Source organism: Chiloscyllium punctatum, chromosome 12 (genome assembly GCF_047496795.1).
Source record: "Chiloscyllium punctatum isolate Juve2018m chromosome 12, sChiPun1.3, whole genome shotgun sequence".
Lineage (NCBI taxonomy): Eukaryota > Metazoa > Chordata > Chondrichthyes > Orectolobiformes > Hemiscylliidae > Chiloscyllium > Chiloscyllium punctatum.
The window spans coordinates 18588476-18611049 of record NC_092750.1 but is presented as its reverse complement, the minus strand read 5'-3'; the positions used below and the strand labels follow the sequence as shown (position 1 = coordinate 18611049).

Below are 22574 nucleotides of genomic sequence, written 5' to 3'. Positions count from 1 at the left end.
GTTCACGACATTAGTTTCATAGTTGCAAGAGAAGTGTCCTCTTCCACTCATCACGTATGGACAATATTACACATTACACATGATGGTAATGGCTAGGATTGTTTTCTCAATATTCTCTGTATATTTAAGCTAGCATTGATATGTGAATTTTTAATATTTTTAGATGTTGCAGCTCCCTGCGACAGTATTGGAATAATTGGAAATGTGGATATAATCACCGCTAGCCCACCTACTCAAGTGATCAGTAACAGAGACACAAAGTCAAATTCTGTGATTGATACAACACCCAACCAAACAGCAGCATTCAAAGACAGCAAGCAGGGGAAGGAGTCAATAAGGCATCAAGGATCTGAAACGGTAATAACATTGGAAACCAAACCCTCAGACCAGTCCAAAGCGACTCCACCTGATGAACAAAGTTCATCCAGAACACTTACTTTGCTTCCTGCTCATTCTAAAAAGTTTGACACCATTTTGAGGTCAGGGGTAAGTGTGCAGGAGCTCCGAGCCCAAGTTCTAGCCCGTCTTAGTGGGTCTGGCCAGAAGAAGCCAAGTGGTCAGATGGAGAGTTTGGCTGCCCAGTCCGACTCACTCCGATTGCTTGGAAGGCCTAAGCAAAAGGCAGCAAGGCAAGATGCCCTTCAAAGATTAGGACTGGTGAAATTTACTGGAGGCTTGTCTAACAGCAACAACCCCTCCATCTTGCAACCTTTTGCAACAGAAGGAACTCAACAGTTAAAATCTTCGCAATCACCAAAAGAAACAGGTCATAGAGAATCTTTGAAAAAGTTGGGTCTTTTAAACCTGGGATCTTGAAAAGTTTTACAGAAAACTGCAGAATTAGAGGACTATAGGTAACTGGCGATATATTATTTTTCTAAAATTTCTCTGCTTGTGCAGCTACTGGTCAGTTAGTTGCTGGTTGGCTTTCTCAGTAAGGTTCCCTGCCCTCAATAAGGCCAATAAAATGTGTCAAGTGTGCAGCCTTTCAGTGTAATCAGGAAGGTATGTTAATGAAGCAGCCCTCTCTAAATGCACATTTCTCTTGTTCTGCCATTGTGCATTAATAATTCACTGAGTCATTCCTAAAATACTTAATGATAGTACACAAGAACGTTTACTCAACAAAGCACATTTACCAAGGACATAGGGTTGACCCTCTAACTTTTGAGTGGAAATAAGGTCTGAGCATTAGTCTCTAAGTTTAAATAAAATGGGTGAGATGCTCATTGATGCCTTGCAGTTTTGACTCTAGACTGGGAGCACAATTGAGGGTTAAAGCCCTCATCATGGCATTGCATTGTGCAGGCCCTGGAAACTGCTGCATGCTGCTGCATTGTGTTCCTTCCTTCTGGCAAACTGAAATTACAGAGAGCTCATACGTCAAGTGATCACATATTTGTTACATTTCCATTAATCATGGTGTCTTTAGTATCCTGCTTACTGTTTTATAGATCCCTCTATTGTTTAAATAACTCTTTCATTTCACATATGATATACACAACATAAGAGTACATGTGTGCATCTGTCACATTTTGAATGAATAAACATTTCTTATTCTGTCCAACGTGCTCTTGGCCATGGTTTGAAGAAGTAAGAAGAAACAACTTCTGTGTATATTTTGTTAGCTTCAATGAAAAAGAGAATTAGGCAGGTTGTGTCACAACATTGTTGTCCAAGATCAATTTCAGACTTCAATTTCATACTACTCCTAAATTAGAAGTTCCAGAAACAACATCTCTTTTTCTGCTGCTGCACTTTGCTTGCTGTTTTTGTTTTCATAAGGTGTATTAATCCATACAAGTTATATTTTCACATTAAATAAAATGCTAGGTTCTGATGAAGGATGTATACAGCAAGCACATTGCCTATCCTTCTCCCTCAGGTGCTGATTGACCTCATGTTGGATTTCAAGCATTTTCCATTTTTCTTCCACATGACTCTGAAATTTTCCCTTTTGCAAACTGTTCTTGCATTTGGATCGGATCTGTAAGAATGTTCAGTTATGACGAGATGATGTTCATTCCACTAACTCCAGTGGAAAGGTTAACAGGCAGAAATGTTGGCCAGAATTTTCTTTTATTCAAGACTAAGTATCGAGGCAGATGTAAATGCTGGAGGGACTTTTGCTTGAGGTGGTTCGATTACTCCCCTTCAATTACATAAGTAAAGCGACAGATTGTATGAGCAGCAAGTTCTGCTCCAGCTGAGGTACTTCATGGTCCAACATCCCAGAACCTTATTTAAAGTCACCCAGACAGCATTTCAGACCCTGCAGCAGGGTATCACTAAATCTCTGCTCATCAGCCCCTAACTACCCATGCCTGAAGATGTCAGAGACCAGGCAGAAAGCAGCACTACATTTTGGCAATGCCTCTCTAATAGTTTTCCAGTAGAGAAGGGAAGTTCTTTTCCCTGTCAGTAAGAAGAGGCTAGCCCTGCCTACAAAGTCAGCCAGGATGGAGGTGGGTGCGAAGGGCAGTCTCTGTGGAGCTCAAGCCAACCAGGAGGATAACTAAACTGCTGTTATTTGTCAGGGTATATCCGCTGTGCACTTGATGCCTCATGCTCCTATAAGTGTAAGTTACTGTTGTAACATTGCCACTGCAGAAGTCTGTCACACAGGAGGCTGGATATTATAGATACTGGATTAGTGGTGCTGGAAGAGCACAGCAGTTCAGGCAGCATCCAACGAGCAGCGAAATCGACATTTCAGGCAAAAGCCGAAACGTCGATTTCGCTGCTCGTTGGATGCTGCCTGAACTGCTGTGCTCTTCCAGCACCACTAATCCAGTATTTGCTTTCCAGCATCTGCAGTCATTGTTTTTACCTCTGGATATTATAGATGCCTCATGTGCAATCAATATCTGCGATTCAGTACAAATACCAACGTACCACAGGGCGACAGCCTGTCACACATCTGCTAGGGTTCACGCTTAAAACATAAAAGGAGCTGCAACACTAGGCAGCTCACGCATTGTCCATTAACTGAACTCTCATCAAAACTCGGAAAATATACAGATTTGATTGTTTTTGATGAAAGGATTGTACGGGACAATAATACAACCATAGAAGATTGCTTTCCTTTTTGAGACCCCTTTTGAGTTTAGTCTCGCTTGCCTGTCCTGGTCAGGATTGTTGGCATCAGTCAGTGTGGTTGCCTCATTTGGGCAGGTTTGTTGACTTTGTCAGTCTTCACCCCTAACAATAAGTTTTCACCAACCGCAAGCAAAACTGAATATGGCCAAGATGTCTCATGAGCTGATCAACATGGAAAGGCTTCACTGCTAATACTGTACACGTTTGAACAAAGTAATGCTCTGGTTATGAAGGAGCCTTGAAGATGTATGACAAGCTAATGAATGCAGAACAGATTTTTGACCATGAAGGTTGAGAAAGCCAACCTGCCTGAAAGATTCTGAGAACTCCACAGCAACTCTTTAACCCATTGTCAGGTAAGTCCTGAAGAGTCCTGTGTTGAGGCCTCAATTATTCACAATATTCATGAATGACTTTGATGATGGCGTAAAATGTCAAGAATTCAAATTTGCTGATGAGACCAAATTTGGCAGCGTTGTTGACAGTGTTGACATCATCAATTTAAAACAGGTCATTGATAGATTAGGTGAATGGGGAAAGTTGTGGAAGGTGGATATTTTATTAAGCAAGTCCATTTTGGACCAAGAAAGGATAGATTCGGGGTATTTTTGAGAAGACACAAAGTTAAGTTTAGTGAATGTTCAGTGAAATTTAAGGATTCAGGTATTGAAGCTCTTTAAAATGCCACAGGTACAGAAAATAGTCAAGAAGTCAAATGGAATAGCTGACTTGTATGGATGCAGTTATGCAAAGCTCTACTTACAAATACTATTAGAGCAGATCTAGGGATCACACCTCAGGAAGGAGGTTTTGGCTCTGGAGGGTTCAATGCAGGTTTACAAGGATGACGGACTTCAGAGGTTAAGTTATGAGGAGAATTTAGACAAATTAGGCCTCTTCTCTAGAATTTAGAAATTTAAGGAGTGATCTAATCAAGGTCTTCAGGATATTGGTAGAAAAGAAAGGGTAGATAAAGATAAATTATTCTCACTGGTTGAAGATCCTAGAATCAGGGGCATAGTCTAAAATCCCTGCGGTGTGGAATCAGGCTATTTAGCCCAACAGGTCCACACTGACCTTCCGAAGAATGATGCATTCCCCTACCCTATTATTCTACATCTACCCCTAACTAATGCACCTAACCTACACATCCCTGAATGCTATGGGCAATTTAGCATGGCCAATTCACCTAATCTGCACATCTTTAGATTGTGGGAGGAAACCAGAGCATCTAGAGGAAACCCACGCAGACATGGGGAGAATGTGCAAACTCCACACAGTCAGTTGCCCGAGGCTGGAATTGAACCTTTATCCCTGGCACTGTGAGGCTGCGGCGTGAACCACTGAGCCACCGTGTCTAAGAATCAGGGCCAGGCCATTCAGGAGAGAAAGCCATTCTACATGCAAAGAGTAGTGGTGGTTTGGAATCCTCTTCTTTGAAATGCCATCAATTTAATTCAATTGTCAAATTTAAATCTGAGATTGACAAATTTTTATTAAGCAAGGTTATGGGCCCAAGGCCGGAGTTTGGCCAGAGATCAGCCATTGAATGGAGGAGCAGGCTCAAGGGACTGGATGGTCAAATCCTGTCCCTATGTCTATGTGCCTAAACTGAAGTTTGGCCTCTTGCCCAATTAAGTATCCCCCCTACCTGACCTTTTAAAAGCTCGAAACAGGCTCAGAAAATTCCACCGGTTAACACTGTTCTCTCTCCACAGATCATTTCCAACGTTTTTTGTTTTTATGTCTGTCATTTGTACTGAATTATATAGTCACAGAGCAGAGAGTGGAAGAGATTGAATATTCAAGAGTCGAGAAAGTGTAAAATAATAACATAAAAAATTACAAATATTCGTTACACTTTCTCAAACAAGTCACCACTGAATATCAAACTTCATTTTTGTTTATTCTTGTGTGGGATGTGGGTATCACTGACAATGCTGCCATTCATTGCCCTGAACCTAAGTCTCAGCTCTGCCCTCTGCAACTGTCTTCCTCAACTTCCTGACCCATTGACCACAATCAGTGAAGACAGACAACTGCACCTCCTCCATGGTAACACTCAACACTGGGGCTGCCTCCCCCGCCCCCGCAACAAGGATGCCCCTGAGCCCCCTTGCTGTACTTGCTATACTCCCATGACTGTGTGGCCAAATTCTGAATGAACACCATCATTTTTGATGACACGATCGTGCTCAGACGAATATCAAACAACGATGAGTCAGAATACAGAAAAGGAGATATAGTGCTTAGTGATGTGGTGTAATGATAACAACTTCTGTCTCAATGTTGGCAAACCTCAAGAACTGATCACTGACTTCAGAAAGAAAGGAGGAGAACATGTCCTCATCTACATCAATGGAATGAAGGTTGAGAGGGTTGAGACCGTCAACTTCCTAGGGGTGATGATAACTAGCAACCTATCCTGGATTCCCCAAGTAGATGTGATGGTCAAGAAGGCACAACAACAACTCTTCTTCCTCAGGAGGCTCAGGAAAATTGACATGTTCATAAGGACCCTCAGCAATATTTTCAGATACATTTAAAAAAAGCATACTGTCCAGATGCATAATGGCCTCGTACAGCAGCTGCTTTGCCCAGGGCTGTAAGAAACTACAGAAAGTTGTGTGCACAGCCCAGACCATCACAGAAGCCAACCTCTCATCCATGGACTCCCTTTACACCTCTCGTTGAAAAGCTGCCAACAACATCAAAGACCTGTCCCACCCCAGTAAGGATCTCCTATAGCCTCTTCCATCAGGCAGAAGATACAGAAGCTTGAATGCACACCAGATTCAAGAACAGCTTTTTTAGACTGATGACTAGACTCTCCAATTTCAAATAATATTGATCTTGTCTTGTGCACTTCCTGTGTGGTGTAGCTTGTATGCCTCACTCCATACAAGCATTTTTTTACCCAACAGTCTGTGTGGAGTTTGCACATTCTCCCCGTGTCTGTGTGGGTTTCCTCCGGATGCTCCGGTTTCCTCCCACAGTCCAAAACTGTGCAGTTAGGTGAACTGGCCATGCTAAATTGCCCATAGTGTTAGGTGAAGGGGTAAATCTAGGGGAATGTGTCTGGATGGGTTGCTCTTCGGAGGGTCGGTGTGGACTTGTTGGGCCGAAGGGCCTGTTTCCACACTGTAAGTAACCTAACCTAATCTAATCTCAATCTGTATGCCCTTGCTTACTATGATCTGCCTGTATTACTCACAAACAAAGCTTTTCACTGTAGCTCAGTACACGTGACAATAAATAAATCAATCAATCAAATAGCTGTCTATTTGAGAGGTAATCACTTTGCTGTGAGTCAGGATTGACCTGAGGTCAGACCAGGGTGGTAGATTAGATTCCCTACAGTATGGAAACAAGCCCTTCAGCCCAACAAGTCCACACCGACCCTCCAAAGAGTAACCCACCCAGACCCATTCCTCTACCCTATATTTAACCCCTGACCAATATACCTACCACCAGGGGCAATTTAGCATGGCCAGTTCACTTGACCTGCACATCTTTTGGATTGTGCGAGGAAACCCACACACACACACACAGGGAGAACGTGCAGACTCCACACAGACAGTCACCCAAGTTGGAGAATTGAACCTGGGTCCTTGGTACTATGAGGCAGCAGTGCTAACCCACTGAGCCACCATGCCACCCCTGAGACAATGTCTTTCTTTAAAGGACATTTGTGCTTTTACAGCAATCAACAGTGGTTAAGTGGTCACCATTGGACTGGCTTTTAATTTTCATTCAAATTTTACCATCTGTCTTGGTGGCATTTGAACACATGTCCCCAGATCATTAATCTTGCAATACTATTCACTGACATTTCTAATACTCTACCACCACCTCCCCCTAATTATTTTGCATGATTAGAAGGGATTCACAAAGAATTCCCAGCTCATCCTTTGTACTCTTTCAGCCAACCCATTCTCTTTTGTCTGTTATTGTTTCCTTCTTTCTGCCAGTTCCCACCCTTGTTGTTACTGATCTTGTTTTTCTTGCCTATTGTGATTCCTTTTATTTTAAACAGTAAAGTGCAGCTCAGTTTTCTTGTAAGCTTAATGTATTTCTCCTGCTTTTGAAGGAAAGACATCGCACCAGTCTGCTAAGAACAGACTGCTGCTGAGCTTACTGGCAGGAAGTGGGCTCCTATGTATTCTGCTAATGGTGACAATAACACTGATTGTAATTTTTTCACTGGCACATTTCCTACTTAATCACTGAATCATCGTCCTGATGCTCACCTAGGGCTGGTCTTTACCATCTGTCAGGGAGGGGGTGAAATGTGGGGATGGGAGGGCAATGTGAAAATAACAGGTATAGTGAAAATTGTTGCCATGATTGAAACTGGCATGGAAATTAAAGGGAGGCGGGTGTTAACTCTTCCTATGCTGGATCTAAAGGAGAAGTGCCTTTATAAGGGGGTGGTGCAGTTGATTACTGATAAACCCGTAAAATGGTCTGATCAAGGTTTCTCAAGACTGTGGCAAATATTTATTCTAGCTCCACTCTTGGTCCAAATGACTACAGCACAAAACACTGGCATATCATAAATTTGATGAAGTCTAAATTGGAATATGTTGCAGAGTTTCCTGTAACATGGGGTTGAATTTTGAGTTGAATTGGGTGAAGGGTGGAAACGTAAATGGATGGGATCCAAAACTGCTGCTGCTGGCTATTGAACAACTTTGCAGAGGTACGATCTGGACTGGGGTGTGGGGCAGGTATGTAGCTGTTAAAAAGCTTTTATGTGCAATGGATAGAGGCAGGCTGAAAGTTTCCAGTCAATGTCCAGTTTCCCCACACCAACACAGAGGCAGCTAGTTCAGGTGCTGAAGGTGGGCAGTTGGCAGGCCAGAGTCCTGGCACGTCTGGAGACTTTCCCTGTTTCCCTGCATCCATGTGAGAGTAGCCACATGGAGGAGACACCCCCCCCCCCCCCCCCCCCCCCCCCCCCCGCCTCAATATATCCTTTACAGTAGTGGTCCATGAGCTCGATCCATTTTTAATTAAAGTTATGGAAGAATTAGCGAGAGTGTGTCTTCATGTTGAAGTGCCCTCTACGTTATATACCTGGCATCACAGCCAGAGTTTAGGAAACATGAGCTCTGGTGCTGCTCAAACACAGAGTACCTGCCCAAACACAGTGAGACTACCACCAACCCAAACTCAGTGCCCCCACCCCATAGCGCATGAGACCATCACCAACACAAACTCAGTGTCCCCCAGCCCTGAGCACTGAGAGAGCCCATTTCAGTGTCCCCACCCCAAGCACAGCAAAACCACCACCAAAGTAAGCTCAGCGATTCCGCCCCTGACCCGAGGACAGCAACTTTGCACCCATTGAAGGCACAATGGCCTGAGCCTGAACTAAGCTTAGTGGACCCACCTGGAGCATTGTGGGACTGTCCAAAGTTTTTGGTTCTGACTCAACACAGGCACAGTGGCACAACCCCTGACTCAAGCAAAGAGACCCCCTTGAGCTCTGACCATTCGATATTGCACCCTGATTCCTGCTTCCATTCTCCTATTCAAAACCTCATGCTCCCATCAAGCAGGAAGCTTCTGTTTGGCCTTCCGTTTCAAACTCCTAGGATTATATTTATCTGGACAATTTGGACATTTCTGAGTTGAAGAAGCATTATCATACAATTTCTTGGAAATGACAAGTCAAAAGATCAAAGAGAACTGTAGATTATCTGCTGTTTACTGGAAAAGAAAGTAATTTTCCAACTGTTTCCAGTCAGAAATCTGGTCTGAAGATCTTCCATCATTCTGCAACTGGCCGCAATTCAATCCTTTGAACAGGAAATTAAAGACACTGTGAGGAGTCAACTCATTGTAATTTGACCCTAATGGAAATTTCTTTGGATCTGGATAGCAGCACAAATTAGTGACCAATTTAGTAGTTTAATAAGTTATTTACACATTTGATTCATGATTGATAAGATTAGATTACCTACAGTGCAGAAACAGGCCCTTTGGCCCAACAAGTCCACACCAACCCTCCAAAGAGTAACCCCCCGGACCCATTCCCCTACTAATGCACCTATCGCAATGGGCAATTTAGCATGGCCAATTCACATGACCTGCAGGTCTTTGAACTGTGGGAGGAAACCCACGCAGACACAGGGAGAATGTGCAGACTCCACGCAGTCACCCAAGGCTGAAATCAAACCCGGGTCCCTGGCACTGTGAGGCAGCAGTGCTAACCACTGAGCCACTGTGCCACCCTAATCTTGTGGAGTAATGGAGTAGCACAATCCACACATCAGATTCATAATTCTAGATTAGAGTAGTGCTGGAAAAGCACAGCAGTTCGGGCAGCATCTGAGGAGCAGGAAAATCGATGTTTTGGGCAAAAGCCCTTCATTAGGGATAGAGGCAGAGTGCCTGCAGAGTGGAGAGATAAATGAGAGGAGGGTGGGGGTGGGGAGACACCTACAGGCACTCTCCCCATCCCCACCCTCCTCTCATTTATCTCTCCACCCTGCAGGCACTCTGCCTCTATTCCTGATGAAGGGCCTTTGCCCGAAATGTCTATTTTCCTGCTCCTTGGATGCTGCCTGAACTGCTGTGCTTTTCCAGCACCTGTCTAATCTAGAATCCTGTTTCCAGCATCTGCAGTCCTTGTTTTTACCATCAGATTCATAACAAAACTCAATACCTCCTGCCACTCTAATTGGTTGGAAGCTTGTCTCTATGTAAGAGCAGAAGTAGGTCATTCAGTCCATCAAGTCTACTCACCATTTAATGAAATCATGGTTGATCTGATAATCTTCAACTTCACTTTTCTGCCCTTTCCCCCATTCTCTTACTGATTAAAACTCAGTCTCTCTCAACCATGAATGTATTTAATGGCTCAACTTCTACAGCCTTCTGCAAAGAGGAATTCTACAAATTCAACACCTTCAGAAGAAATTTCTCCTCATATCTGCTTTAAACGATCCCTTATTCTGAGATTATGCCCTCTGGACCTTGACTCTCCCATAAGGGGAAACATCCTCACAGCATCCCTGTCCAGTCTCCCAAGAATTTTGCATGTTTCAATAAAGTCACTTCTCATTCTTCTAAACTCCAACCTACTCAACCTTTCCTTGTAAGAAAGTACCTCCACACCTGGCATCAACCTGATGGACCTTCTCTGGACTGCCTCCAAAACTAGTATACCTTTCCTTAGGTAAGGATATCTAAACTTTTTAGTATTATAGGTGTGGTCTAACTTATATAGATGTGCCTTACATAGTTTTAGTAAGACTTTTCTATTTTTAATACTTCAATCTACTGAATTTATATGCTAGCTTTTTATAATTCCTGAATGATCACCTGTAAATCCCACTGTGATGCTACTTTGTGCAGTCCTTCTGTATTCAAATAATATTCAATGTAATGACTGTGTGTTTTTATTTGTCTGTATTTTTGTTGTGGACAGAAATGAGAGACAAACCATTTCAAAATCCGGGTTTGCTGCAAGATTACTGCATGTTTTAAAAACAAGTAACCTGACACTCGTTGTAAGCACCTTTTACACAGCTACTGGTTCAATTAATAGTTGAAGTGTAACATGCAATGAGCTGGACCCAAAGGTGTGCACAAGTGGATATTCAGCCAGCATAAATTAACAGATTTATATGCAAACTTGTGACCAGTCCTGCTCCTCGTATGCTGCCTGACCTGCTGTACTTTTCTAGCACCACATCCTCGACTTTGATCTCCAGCATCTGCAGTCCTCACTTTCTCCAAAGAGTTCTACCTGCCAACAACCATGTGATTGGTTTTCAGATAGCTGACAGCATGGGTCTGTAAATATGAAAGTGAGAAGCCATCAGATCAGGAGTTCTCTTTGTTTTCTGCAATTTAAAAGCATCTCTTTAAACCTGAAGAAAGCCAGTTTATCTTTCCTTGATAACTGTAAGTTCTGAGTTTTAATTAATGGGGCAGCCTATATATAATTGTAAACTAGCCATCCTGAACCTCCTACAAACCAACGAACACATTTGAAGAAGGAAAAGTGAAAAGCAGCATTCTGATCAGCACAAGAACCTTCTCAGCAAAGCCTGTGAACAGAGACCACTGAACTGCTTTCAAAGCTTTCCCACTGTCCAAAACACCCATTTTGTTTTGTGTGAAGGATTGGTCATAAGTGTTTATCTGTAACTAGAGTCTATTTACTTATATTAAATAGTTGCTTTTGTTAAATTCAGAAACCTGGTCTGTGCTTTCTGTCAACCCAAGTCTGAAAATGAGATAAATTGGAGAATTCTGCATATTTTTAACTTCTGTGCCTACTCCATGAATATTGGAACTTGATTGCCAGTCGGCTATCGCTTTAAGGCATAACAACATTTGGGTGTTCATGTGGATAGATTTGAAACAGAGGATTTTGGAATGATATTAGTAAATAATACAGGTGAAGCAAAACACCAGGTCTGTACTGCATTTAAAAAATGGCATTGGAAATGGCAAAGAATTTCTTGCAAGTGGGAGAATTGTCCTTTGCAGTCTTAAAGGAACCTTCTCAGATAAAGTTGATTGATTTGACAAGTAAGCTGGAGCTGGTATTGGTTGGCTAAGCAAGGAAAGGAGAAATAATTCAGGTAACAGTATGGCTCATGGGTTTATAGGAAATATCAGAGTAGACAGGCATAGTGTGTACTGAAACATCAGAATCAAGTGATAATCAGTCACAGTTATAAGAGTTTGAACATGAGGAGAGAATTGAAAAGCTTGAGATATAATATTAAAAGAAGAAAAAGGCAAAGAAAGGTAAAGAAAGTGAGAAAGAATTAAGACAAGAAATGGAAATGAAAATAACTAGAATTAGAAGTGGAAACAGAAGAGAAAGTGAAGGAATGTGAATACAAGCTTAAACTCGTGCTGTTGGAACAGGAGACATCAAATTCTGATTCAGCCCGTAATGGGGAGAATCTGAATCCTGATTTAAAGTCCAGTCAGGAAATGTGTAAGTTTACACAGGCTCCATCAGAATTAGAGGAAAAGGATGGGAAGGCATTATTAATGTTACGAGAAAGTAGCTCGACAAATGTATTGGACAAAAGAGGACTGAACATTGCTCATGCAGATTAAGTTGACAGGTAAAGTACAGGAAATTTATGCTTCACTATCAGAGTAAATTCTTGGGATGATGACGCTGCAAAAAATACTATATTGCCTACATACAAGTTAGTACCTGAAGCATATAGGCAAACATTTCAGAATGCAAATACAACCTATATTGAATTCGAAAGGGTTAAACACAGTCATTTTAACAGGTGGATGTGGGCATTAGAATTTAAAATGCGTATCCTTCTATAATAAGAACTCATGTTAAGAACCAAAGAGTTGCAACTGCTAGACAGGCAGTAATAATGGCTGATGATTCTGAACTAATACACAAAATTCAACTTATTTTTCTGTCACCATTTTGAATTTGAAAGGGATAGGGAATGGGAGAGTGAAAGCAATACAAGTAACTAAGATAAAAAGCTGAATAGCTGGGAATGTTTAAAGGTCTTCCTCTTATGTCAGATGGGAAAATAATGAGGGTGGAAGTGGAAATCAGAAACTGAAGTATTTTCATTGTAAAAAGGTGGAACATATTCATTCATATTGAGAGAAAAACCCATAGACTTCTTGGAGTTCGTAAGAATGAGTCTGTAAACACAGAAGGAGAAGGCCCTGGATCAGATTGTAGTTTTAGCTAGAGGTCAGAGGTCGACAGTGCTGTGAGAACAGAGAAAGTATTTCCTTTTTTATTCATTTGAGGGATGTGAGCATCTCTGGCTGGCCAGCATTTATTGCCTGTCCTTAGTTGCCCTTGAGAAGGTGGTGGTGAGTGCCTTCTTGAACTGCTGCAGTCCACCTGCCAGGAGTTGACCCACAATCCCCCTGAGGGAGGGAGTTCCAGGACTTTGACCCAGTGACTAGTGATGGAGAACAGCAAGATATTTCCAAGTCAAGATGGTGAGTGGCTTGGAGGGAAACTTGAAGGTGGTGATGTTAAGGTAGATAAGACATATGAAGCAGTTATTCAAAGGGGAGATAATCCCATTCTCTTCAAAGGAAGAATTCATGACTATAATTATTCTAAGAGATACAGGGTTGACAGAAATTCTCTTCTTGGAGAAGGATTTTGTTTTCCTTCCAAAGAGTCCAATAAAAGCCAAAATGTTGGTAACTGGATGTTTGGAGACCATATCCCAGTTCCATTTTACAAAGACTCTGTGTCATCCTCACCACTTGCCTTCCTACCTATTTTTGCATCATCCTCAAACTTGGCAATCGTGCATTCACTTCTGCTGCCTCTTGTGGGTCCCTCCATGGGACATGAAATGCCCATAATGGTGGCATCCCTGATGCTGAGTGGGAGGTTTCTCAGGGCATTCTCCCCTTCAGTGACAGGCCCTCCCTCCAAATGAAAAGTGCTCAAAGAGGTGAGAAGTGGCCTCTTGATTGGCTACTTGAGTTGTTGAATGGGCCTGACAGTGGACATTAACATTCCTGCCACTGGCAACATGGCATGGCAGCTAGAAGACATTCTACAGACCCCCCAATGCCCTCCCAGCCAGTTGCCAATCCTCCCACCTATTGGCCCATCCACAAAGACCATGAACAATTTCAGCCATTAACTTTGATCCTCCTTTCACAGGTATTTCCTAACCCACTGAGTATTTTGAATATTTTCTCCTCTTATTCCAAAAACACCCAATGCTGTGCTGTGTTGAAGCACTGACCATTCTTTTTCTGTATGATGTAGTGCCAATCTGACCAAATATAGACAGGGGAGGCCCCAAGTGGTGATTAAGGGATCTGCACAAAAATAGATTGCAAAGTAGCAGAGAGGTCACCCTCTAGCTGTCATCACATACTTTATTAGACACAAAACAATAGATTTCTTGCACACATTTTTAATCAAAACTTGCATATTCCAAGAAAACCAGACTTTATGTGTTGAGTCTTGGCAGGTGGCATGGGTGCAGAACAACGATATAAATTTGCCAGGAGTATTTCTCAAAAATATGATTTAGATTTGGCATATCCTTCATGAACAATTTACCTCTTCCAACCAATGCTGCCAAAGTGTTTTTAAAGCTGGTGTGTACTTGGTAAATAGGGAGTAAATAATTCAACTAAGTTCATGTTATACCTGATACATTCATAAACGTTAAATTTCATAGCTGAGAATGAATAGTAATCTTCAAAAAAATCAGTCACACGAAAACAGGGGATAATAAGGGTAGGATAGAGCAACAACAGATCATAATGTTTCAGGAAAATTGAGGAAATAGGGAAAGCAATGGTACTGCATCAACATGGGGACAGAAACAGGTTGATATTACTTAAACATCCCTCTCCTTTGTCCCTTATCTCACCCAAGTCAGAAAATAATTTTCAGAAAAATTGAATATTCTAGCACTGTTTCCTGCTGATATCTGAACATCCACTCTGGATATTATTGGAACTCTTTGAAGTGAAACAAGTACATAAACATGTGATGAATATAATGAGTCAAAGTGTTTTCATATGCTCATTTCACATTCAGTGCAGCTAATGGATATCTAGGAGTGGTTACAAGGCAGTAATTATAATCACAAACATATGATCATTTACAAGTAGAACTGAACAACAACAGTTGACATTAATCGGCTTCAATATCCTTCACAGCTTTATCTTGGCTTTCTCTTCTTTTGCAAACATCTTTATTTCCCTGTTTCAAAAACATATATCTAGTGCATTTTCCTCACTTTTCCTAGGGTAATTTGGTATTTTGAAGTTACCTATAATTTTTCATAATTCCAAAACTGATGTAAGACAACAGGAGAAACTATTTGCTCGAAACTTGACTTTAAGTCCCATTCTATCCAATATTCCATCCATGTTTGGAAGTTTTCTTTTCCTCTTTATGTATTTTTGAGATCCCAACTCACATGTTCAAAATCATCTTGTTTCATGTGTTGGGTGACTTCTCTCCACCATTTCCATGTTTCTCTATCCCAAACCTCTCTGGATTTCAGAGATAACTTTTTCCCTGTTTTAGATCACTGGGATACGACCTGATCTGCTCCTGTTTGGGCTGTATCTTTTTATCGCTTTGCTTTTTTAGTGCTTCTGAAGTGGGCATCCCCTTACATCTTCAAAGTGGCCTTACCTGTCCATATCCAATCCCCACATCTAACTGTTTCAAATGCTTTAACATTCAAACAAAATCCTGACTATCTCCCCTCTGGCCCTCCTCTACATTTCTGCAACTGCTGATTTGCTCAACAGCAGCCTCCCCTCTTCCTTAGAATTGTAGAATGGTAACAGCACAGATTAATTCATTCAGCCCATCTTTGTCTCCGCAAATATAACTCACATAGCTCCATTTCCCATCCTTTTTCTCATTGCCCCACAAATCTATTATCCTCAGACATAGTCATAGAGTCATAGAGCTGTACAGCATGGAGTCAGACCCTTCGATCCAACTCGTCCACACCAACCAGATATCCTAAATTAATCTAGTCCTATTTACCAGCAGTTGGCCCATTTCTTTCTAAACATTTGATGTACCCATCTAGATGCCTTTTAAATGTTGTAATTGTATCAACCTCACCACTTTTTCTATACATGCATCATTTTCTGCGTGAAAAGGCTGCCCCTTAGGTCCTGAATAAAACCATTTCTCTCTCTCTCTCTCTCTCTCTCTCTCTGTCTCATACTCTCTGTCTTTCTTTCTCACCCTGGTGGATGCTCTGGTGGGTGCAAATTTTATTTCTGATCTCTTATCTCCAAAGGACATTAAAATAACTCCACAGAGGGCGGTATCACACCACCAAGTCTCCCTTTATTTCATGTGGAGAGTCCTTGACACTGATCCAGCGCCCCCACAGCCAGCTCTCAGAGTGAACAGGATGTCTGACACTCTTGTTCTTTTTTTTAACTTTCTTCTTTTTTCTCTTTTTTTTCTATACCCCCCACATGACCGCCTAACTGTGGTAGTGCTTATATTTTCCCCAGCACCCATATGTGTGTGTGTGCAGGTATGAGGCTCAGTGAAAGACAACAGGTGTACAAATCTTTATTCAATTCTCACCACCAGGAAGAAAAGAAACACCCAAGTGGCCAGTGACAAGCAGTGTCCTTCTTAGAGGGCAATGCTGCGTGATCAAACAATGAAGGGGAAGATAGGGATTAAATCAAAGACACTCTGTTCTTTTTTTTACAGAACATCTGACAGTCCTGTTTTTTTCTATTATTTTTTCTTTTTTTGACACTCCTATTTTTTTCTTTTATCCCCACACTACCACCTAATTGCGGTAGTGCTTACATTTTCCCTAGCACCCGTGTTGTGTGTGTGCAGGTGTGAGACACAGTGAAAGACACAAGGTGTACAAATCTTTATTCAATTTCCACCACCAGGAAGAAAAGAAACACCCAAGTGGCCAGTGACAAATAGTGCTCTTCTAAGAGGGCAGTGCTGTGTGATCAAACAGAGAAGGGGAGGGCAGGGATTAAATCAAAGACACTCCTGTTTTTTTTCTCTTTTTTTCTTTTTTTTCCCACACTACTGCCTAACTGTGGTAGTGCTTTTTTTCCCCCCCAGCACCCATGTGTGTGTGCAGGTGTGACACTCCTGTTCTTTTTTGTTCTTTTTTCTGATAGGCAAAACACCCGAGTGGCCAGTGACAAGCACTGCCCTTATCTCCTGTTTATTTTTAAAATTTTTTTTGTTTTGCTGTGTGATCAATCACTCCTGTTCTTTTTTTTTGCTAGTGACACTCTCGTTTATTTTTTTTTAGTTGGGCAGTGACAAGCTGTGTCCTTAACATTGCTTTTTTTTTCTTTTTCTTTTTTATTAACCCCCACACTACCGCCTAACTGCGGTAGTGCTTATTTTTCCCCAGCACCCATGGTGTGTGTGTGTGTAGGTGTGAGACACTGTGAGAGACACACGGTGTACGAATCTTTATTCGATATCCACCACCAGGAAGATAGGAAAACACCCAAGTGGCCAGTGACAAGCACTGCCCTTCTCATCAAAGGGCAATGCTGTGTGATCAAAACAGTGAAGGGGAGGGTAGGGACTAAATCAAAGACACTCCTGTTCTTTTTTTTATCTCTTTTTTCTTTTTTTCCCCACACTACTGCCTAACTGTGGTAGTGCTTTTTTTTTCCCCAGCACCCATGTGTGTGTGCAGGTGTGACACTCCTGTTCTTATCTGTCAGCCAGGGCTCCCTGATTAGATCAGGTTAACAGTCCCAAACAGGGAACTCATACTTTATGAGGCTCACCTTGCTGATCTCATTATAATCACCACATCCCTTCCCCTCTAAGTCTGAGGGCATAGGCTCGTTCTTTTCTTTGTTGCTCCTCTTGGAACATTTTAACACTGGGTCAGATTCCTCCAGCTCTGCTTCTGATATGGATAGTGTATAATACACAGTAGCTCACCTCTTGCACCTGGAGCATCTCGGAAGAAATTAATTCCTTTCTTCAGATGGCACAGGCATTGATGTAGTGACATCAGTCATGTCCGTCTCAAGTTCCGAGGTACTTGATGGAGAGGGAGAACCCCATGGGTTCTGGAACAATTGGAAAAGTTATCCGGGAGCCGGGTCCATTTTGCTCCTGCACAGTTTATAAGTTTTCAGCTTTCATATGGTCTACATGCTTGTTCAGGACAATTGCACTTACCCACACCTCATACATCACTGGACCTGACCTCACATTGACCATGCCTCTTACCCATGCAGAGTCATTCCTGTGGTTCCTACACCAAACGTCATATCTGAAGTAAATTGTCTCTCTTGCTTAAGGGAGTCTCATGTTCAGCACTGATGTTCTTGATGTTGTTTCACTCTGCACTCCCCCCCCCCCCCCCCCCCCCCCCCAGGTCAAGAAGAACAGATTTAACCTGGCATGGAGTCTTCTCTCCATTAACAACTCAGTTGGGCTGGCGAGTGGGTCCTTTCATCAGAATACCCTACAACTCATATGTTCCACTTGCCACATTTTCCAATGATAAAACCAGTTGTAATGTGTAATGACTGTTTGAAGTCCAGTTAGACTTCAGCCAGTCGGTGCTTTTGCACAGTAACATCATTAATCCCAAACAGTCTCAGCATCTCATTAAGGGTTAAAACAAAGTCACATTCCTCTGCCAGTCATCTTAACATAGTCAAAAACCCAGATATGGATTCCCCTGGTTCTCAACCTGCCAAGTAAAACTGATAGCATCTCAGAATTAGAGGAGGTTTGAGATCATAATATTTGCTAACTAAATCTGTCAACTCTTAAATGTTTTAGTATCTAGTGCCTCAGGGAAAGTTAAATTCCTAATAACCGAAAAAGCTACAGGTCCACAAGCTGTCAGGAGAATTTCTCATTGCTTTTCATCTGCCTCAATGTCATTTGCCCAGAAAGAATAACGTATTCTTTCCATATACTGGGTCCAGCTTCTGACAGAAGGATCGAACGAGTCAGGCTTCCTAAGTAACGACACTTTGTAAGAAAAGCTTACCCCAACTTAAAGAAGACTGTTGCGAGCGGATTTTTTCAGGTGCTTTTCTCTCATTGTGACTGAAATAATATCATTAAGTCAACATTTATTTATACGTGGAAAGTACGTAACATTGATACAGCACCCTCAGAGCCAACTGCCAGAATGAACAAAATCTCTGACACCCCTGTTTTTATCAGTCAGCAAAAGCTCTCTGAGTAGATCAGACTAACAGCCCCTATCAGGGAACTCATATTCTATAAGATCCACCTGGTTGACCTCATTACATCACTACAGTCATAGCCTTAAAAGGTTAACGTGGACAACTGACTTAACCATTCACCTCCAGATCTGAATGCAGTACTTGAATCCTATAACTTCTCATTATTCCAGGATCATACTGGAATGCAATGAATGTCTTTTCTTTCCTCCACACTGTCTTATTAAACTTCTCTCCCCTTTCACTTCCATCCTTACCTCCAATGACAAATGCAAAGAGCTGTTGGATTTCTTTGTCACTAAGCCATATGTTATGAACCAGCTCCCCTGTCCCCGTCCTTTTTCCATTCATTCTTTGAGCCAAACTGTTTAAGGAACATGCAGATGAGCCTGTGAGGTATGCTCACTGTGATGTAACTGTAGCATCACTAGTCATGTAGAATATAGAGCATAGAAACATTGGAGAGCAATAGACCTCATGCCTCCTCCACAATTCTACCTCCTGGCTGATCATCTACACCAACACCTTTTCCTGTGCTATCCCTCTATCCTTTGATGTGATTTAGAAGTTTATCAATTTTTGTTTTGAACATACTCAATGTCAGGTCTTTCGCAGCTCCGTAGAGAATCTCAAAAGTTCACTACTCTCTGAGAGAAGGAATTCCTTCTCATCTCAGTCCTAAAGGGCTTGCTTCTTATTTCAAGATTGGATCCCCTGATTCTAAACTCTCAAGCCAGGAGCAATATCATCTTTGCATGTATCCTCTCTAAGCCCTTTAAAAATTTTATCTTTCAAAGATATCACTCCTCATTCCTCTAAATTCCAGATGACACAGGCCCATTTTCCTCAATCTCTCATCATAGCACAGTCTGGAGATCCTAGAAATTAGTTTGATGAATCTCACGCCCGAGGACCCAAACTTAGAAGGTTAGAACTAATACAATTCAAAGCTGGGAGCTGAGCAGTCATCATGGATTCCTTGGTGGTAAATATTATTTCAAAAATCTTTAAGTCTGTCCTGAATTTATATGAAGAACAGAAGAACCCATTTTGAATCGTGAGGGCAGGAGTGGAGACACCAGAGCAGGCAATGTTTTTCTCAGATGAATTAGAAGAATCATGTGTCAAAATTGAGGAACCAAGAGGCAAAATCCTGAGAAAACGTCTCAAATACTGTTGGCCAAAGAGATGAAGAAAGTAGGGTATACTCTGAAGTGAAAGCATGTCCATGCCAGCTGAGGAGTCACTACCCTTTCTAAAGCCCTTTGATGAAACATTGACATAGTAGTGCAAGAAGGTGACATGAACAAAGATTGTTTAGTAGTGGGTGGCTACTTGTTTCACTGAAGCAGATTCTGTTATTTTCAGTAATTCTACAATGCAAGATCATCTCTTAAAAATAAATAAAAGGGACCAATGCCTGAATGAAGGAGAATTCAGCAAATTGAACGGGAGGATGAAGCAGAAAACATGGAAATTACACATTCCCTTGGTTCAGTGGATATTATTAACTCTAGAGCAGAAGTGATGATTTGGATCAGAAGCTTTGAAGAGTTACCTTGAAGGTCAAACGTTATAATGCTTTTTAGTCTCAATTAGGAACAATTATCACTGTACTGTCTGAGACTTTAGAATTGACATTGTGGGCCTTCAGATATAAGAATTCAAAGTCTGCGAGGTCACACCCTGTCAGTTAAATGTTGTTTTCAAGCCATACATATCATAACATCTAATATTGTCCTGAAAAGTTAATATTCATGGTACATTGGCTACTCCCATTCTACTCTGATGTCATACACAGCATATCAATGGGATGAGGAGTTCTACACTAGGTTTTGGGGGGAGCAGAGTCTGGATTAGAGTGGTGCTGGAAAAGCACTCTGCAGGCACTCTGCCTCTATTCCTGACGAAGGGCTTTTACCCAAAACATTGATTTTCCTGTTCCTCGGATGCTGCCTGACCTGCTGTGCTTTTCCAGCACCACTCTAATCTAGACTCTGGTTTCCAGCATCTGCAGTCCTTGTTTTTACCTTTGGAGGGAGCAGACATGGCTGCACCAACTCTGTAAGGTCCTAAGGTGAAACTTCTGCCCACTCTGGAGAGAAAATCCTGTCTTGGAAAGTTGCCAATCAATCCAAATGGCCAGGTGTGAATGGTTGCCACTTCTGGAACGACAACCTGTTCCTCAAGGAGAAGAGTTAATAGAGACTGCACTAAAGTAACATCTGTGAAATTGATGGGCCCTAACTGGCAGGCTGCAGCAAGGGACTGGATTTAGTGAGTGGGGGGAGGTGGAGACTGGGCATTCTGAGAGGCTCGGGCAGAAGGGTAGAGGGAAGTATGACATTGGAAGTATGCCTCTGATGAGCACAAGGGACCCCAAAGGAGCCTCATCACCAACTAGACTTGTTAATATTCTGCTTGTTGCAGTGGGTCTCCTTCTGTCTTGGGTAATAGAGATGTAGGCAAGCAGAAGCACCTAAGTAGCTATTAATTATAAAATTGTAAGGACAATCCATGTAGTGCATTTTACAAACAAATTCCATGTTCAAATCTATTGTTGGAATTCCACAATATTCCATCTAACTTTTTTGCTATCCACTGTCATATTATCTTGTGTGTCAAAGTTTGCTCCATAATGCTCCTGTGAAGAGCCTTGAGGTATTGAATTGTATTAAAGTGTTATTATAATAGTGAAACCTTTACTTAAAATACTCTCTGTTAGAAATCAACCAAGTTGCTCACTGAATTAGTTGTGTTATATTTCTGAATTTCATTGCAATATTTGGAGAAGTTGGGATTCTTCAAGCAATTAAACCATATTTGAGCAACACAGGAATATACTTACTCTATACTGCTGATGAGTAAAATGCTTGCTTTCATTGTAAGGTAACACCTGTCCTACATTTTGTAAATGACCAGGCTTTTATTTCATAGAGATTCATGATTTCAAAATTTGAATGAATTGCAGGTAGGTCAATGTATTGCATACTATTTGCAATGCTGAACTTGGACAGCTTAACTCTAAAATGTATCAGCTTTGTTTGATACAGCACCTGAACGTGTTATTTACTGATGTTATTTTATATTTGTAACTACATTTTGCATTATGGTTTCTGTGCCCAGCAGGATAATTTTGAAGAAAAAAATTATCAAGAAAATAATTTCATGTTGTCCATTTCCATTTTGATTTCTCTATTCAAAGCAGTGTAATAACCTTTATGATGTTTGAGACAAAATTGTTTCACTGTAACTGTTTCTTTTTTATTATGAGGCTGCTTCAATTTTAACAAGTTTGTTGAAATATCATTCCATTTTAACAGTATTTTATTACACATGGTTTTCTGTAAAAGGAGACTTTCATTATTGGATGTTTTAAAGGAGTTTCATTATAATGATTAATTGTGTGATGGTTCCATTTTAACTGAGTTTCATTATAAATAGGTGTTGATAAAAGTATGGTTTTATTATAAATATTTTCATTATTGGAAGGGTTTTATCATAACAGCATGTCTGAATAATTATCTGTGCTATGTACTGCACTAGGCGTTAGTTTTGTTTGACTTAATTCAAGAAGGCTCACCTTAGAATTCTGCCAGGAAGGCGAGTAAGTAGATTCAGGTGAAAAAGCAATGGCCCATATTTGAAAATAAAGGTATCATAGCTATCAAAATATATCTGTAAAAATATGAAAACAAAAAAATGAATTATGCAAAATTCAAATTGCAGAAAACAAACATCAATACAATATATCAAGTGCATTCAAACAT

At 41.3% G+C, this 22574-nt stretch overlaps 1 protein-coding gene across 2 annotated transcripts in view; it reads left to right on the top strand.

Moving 5' to 3' along the window:
• Nucleotides 1-2650, top strand: part of LOC140483644 (uncharacterized) — a 76627-nt gene extending 73977 nt beyond the window's left edge. For both annotated transcript variants that reach the window (XM_072581962.1, XM_072581961.1), the window contains exon 5: nucleotides 164-2650. In XM_072581962.1, the coding sequence (XP_072438063.1) occupies nucleotides 164-816 (653 nt within the window). In that variant the 3' untranslated portion in view covers nucleotides 817-2650. The remainder of the gene's footprint in view (nucleotides 1-163) is intronic.
• The last annotated feature ends 19924 nt before the right edge of the window (nucleotides 2651-22574 follow it).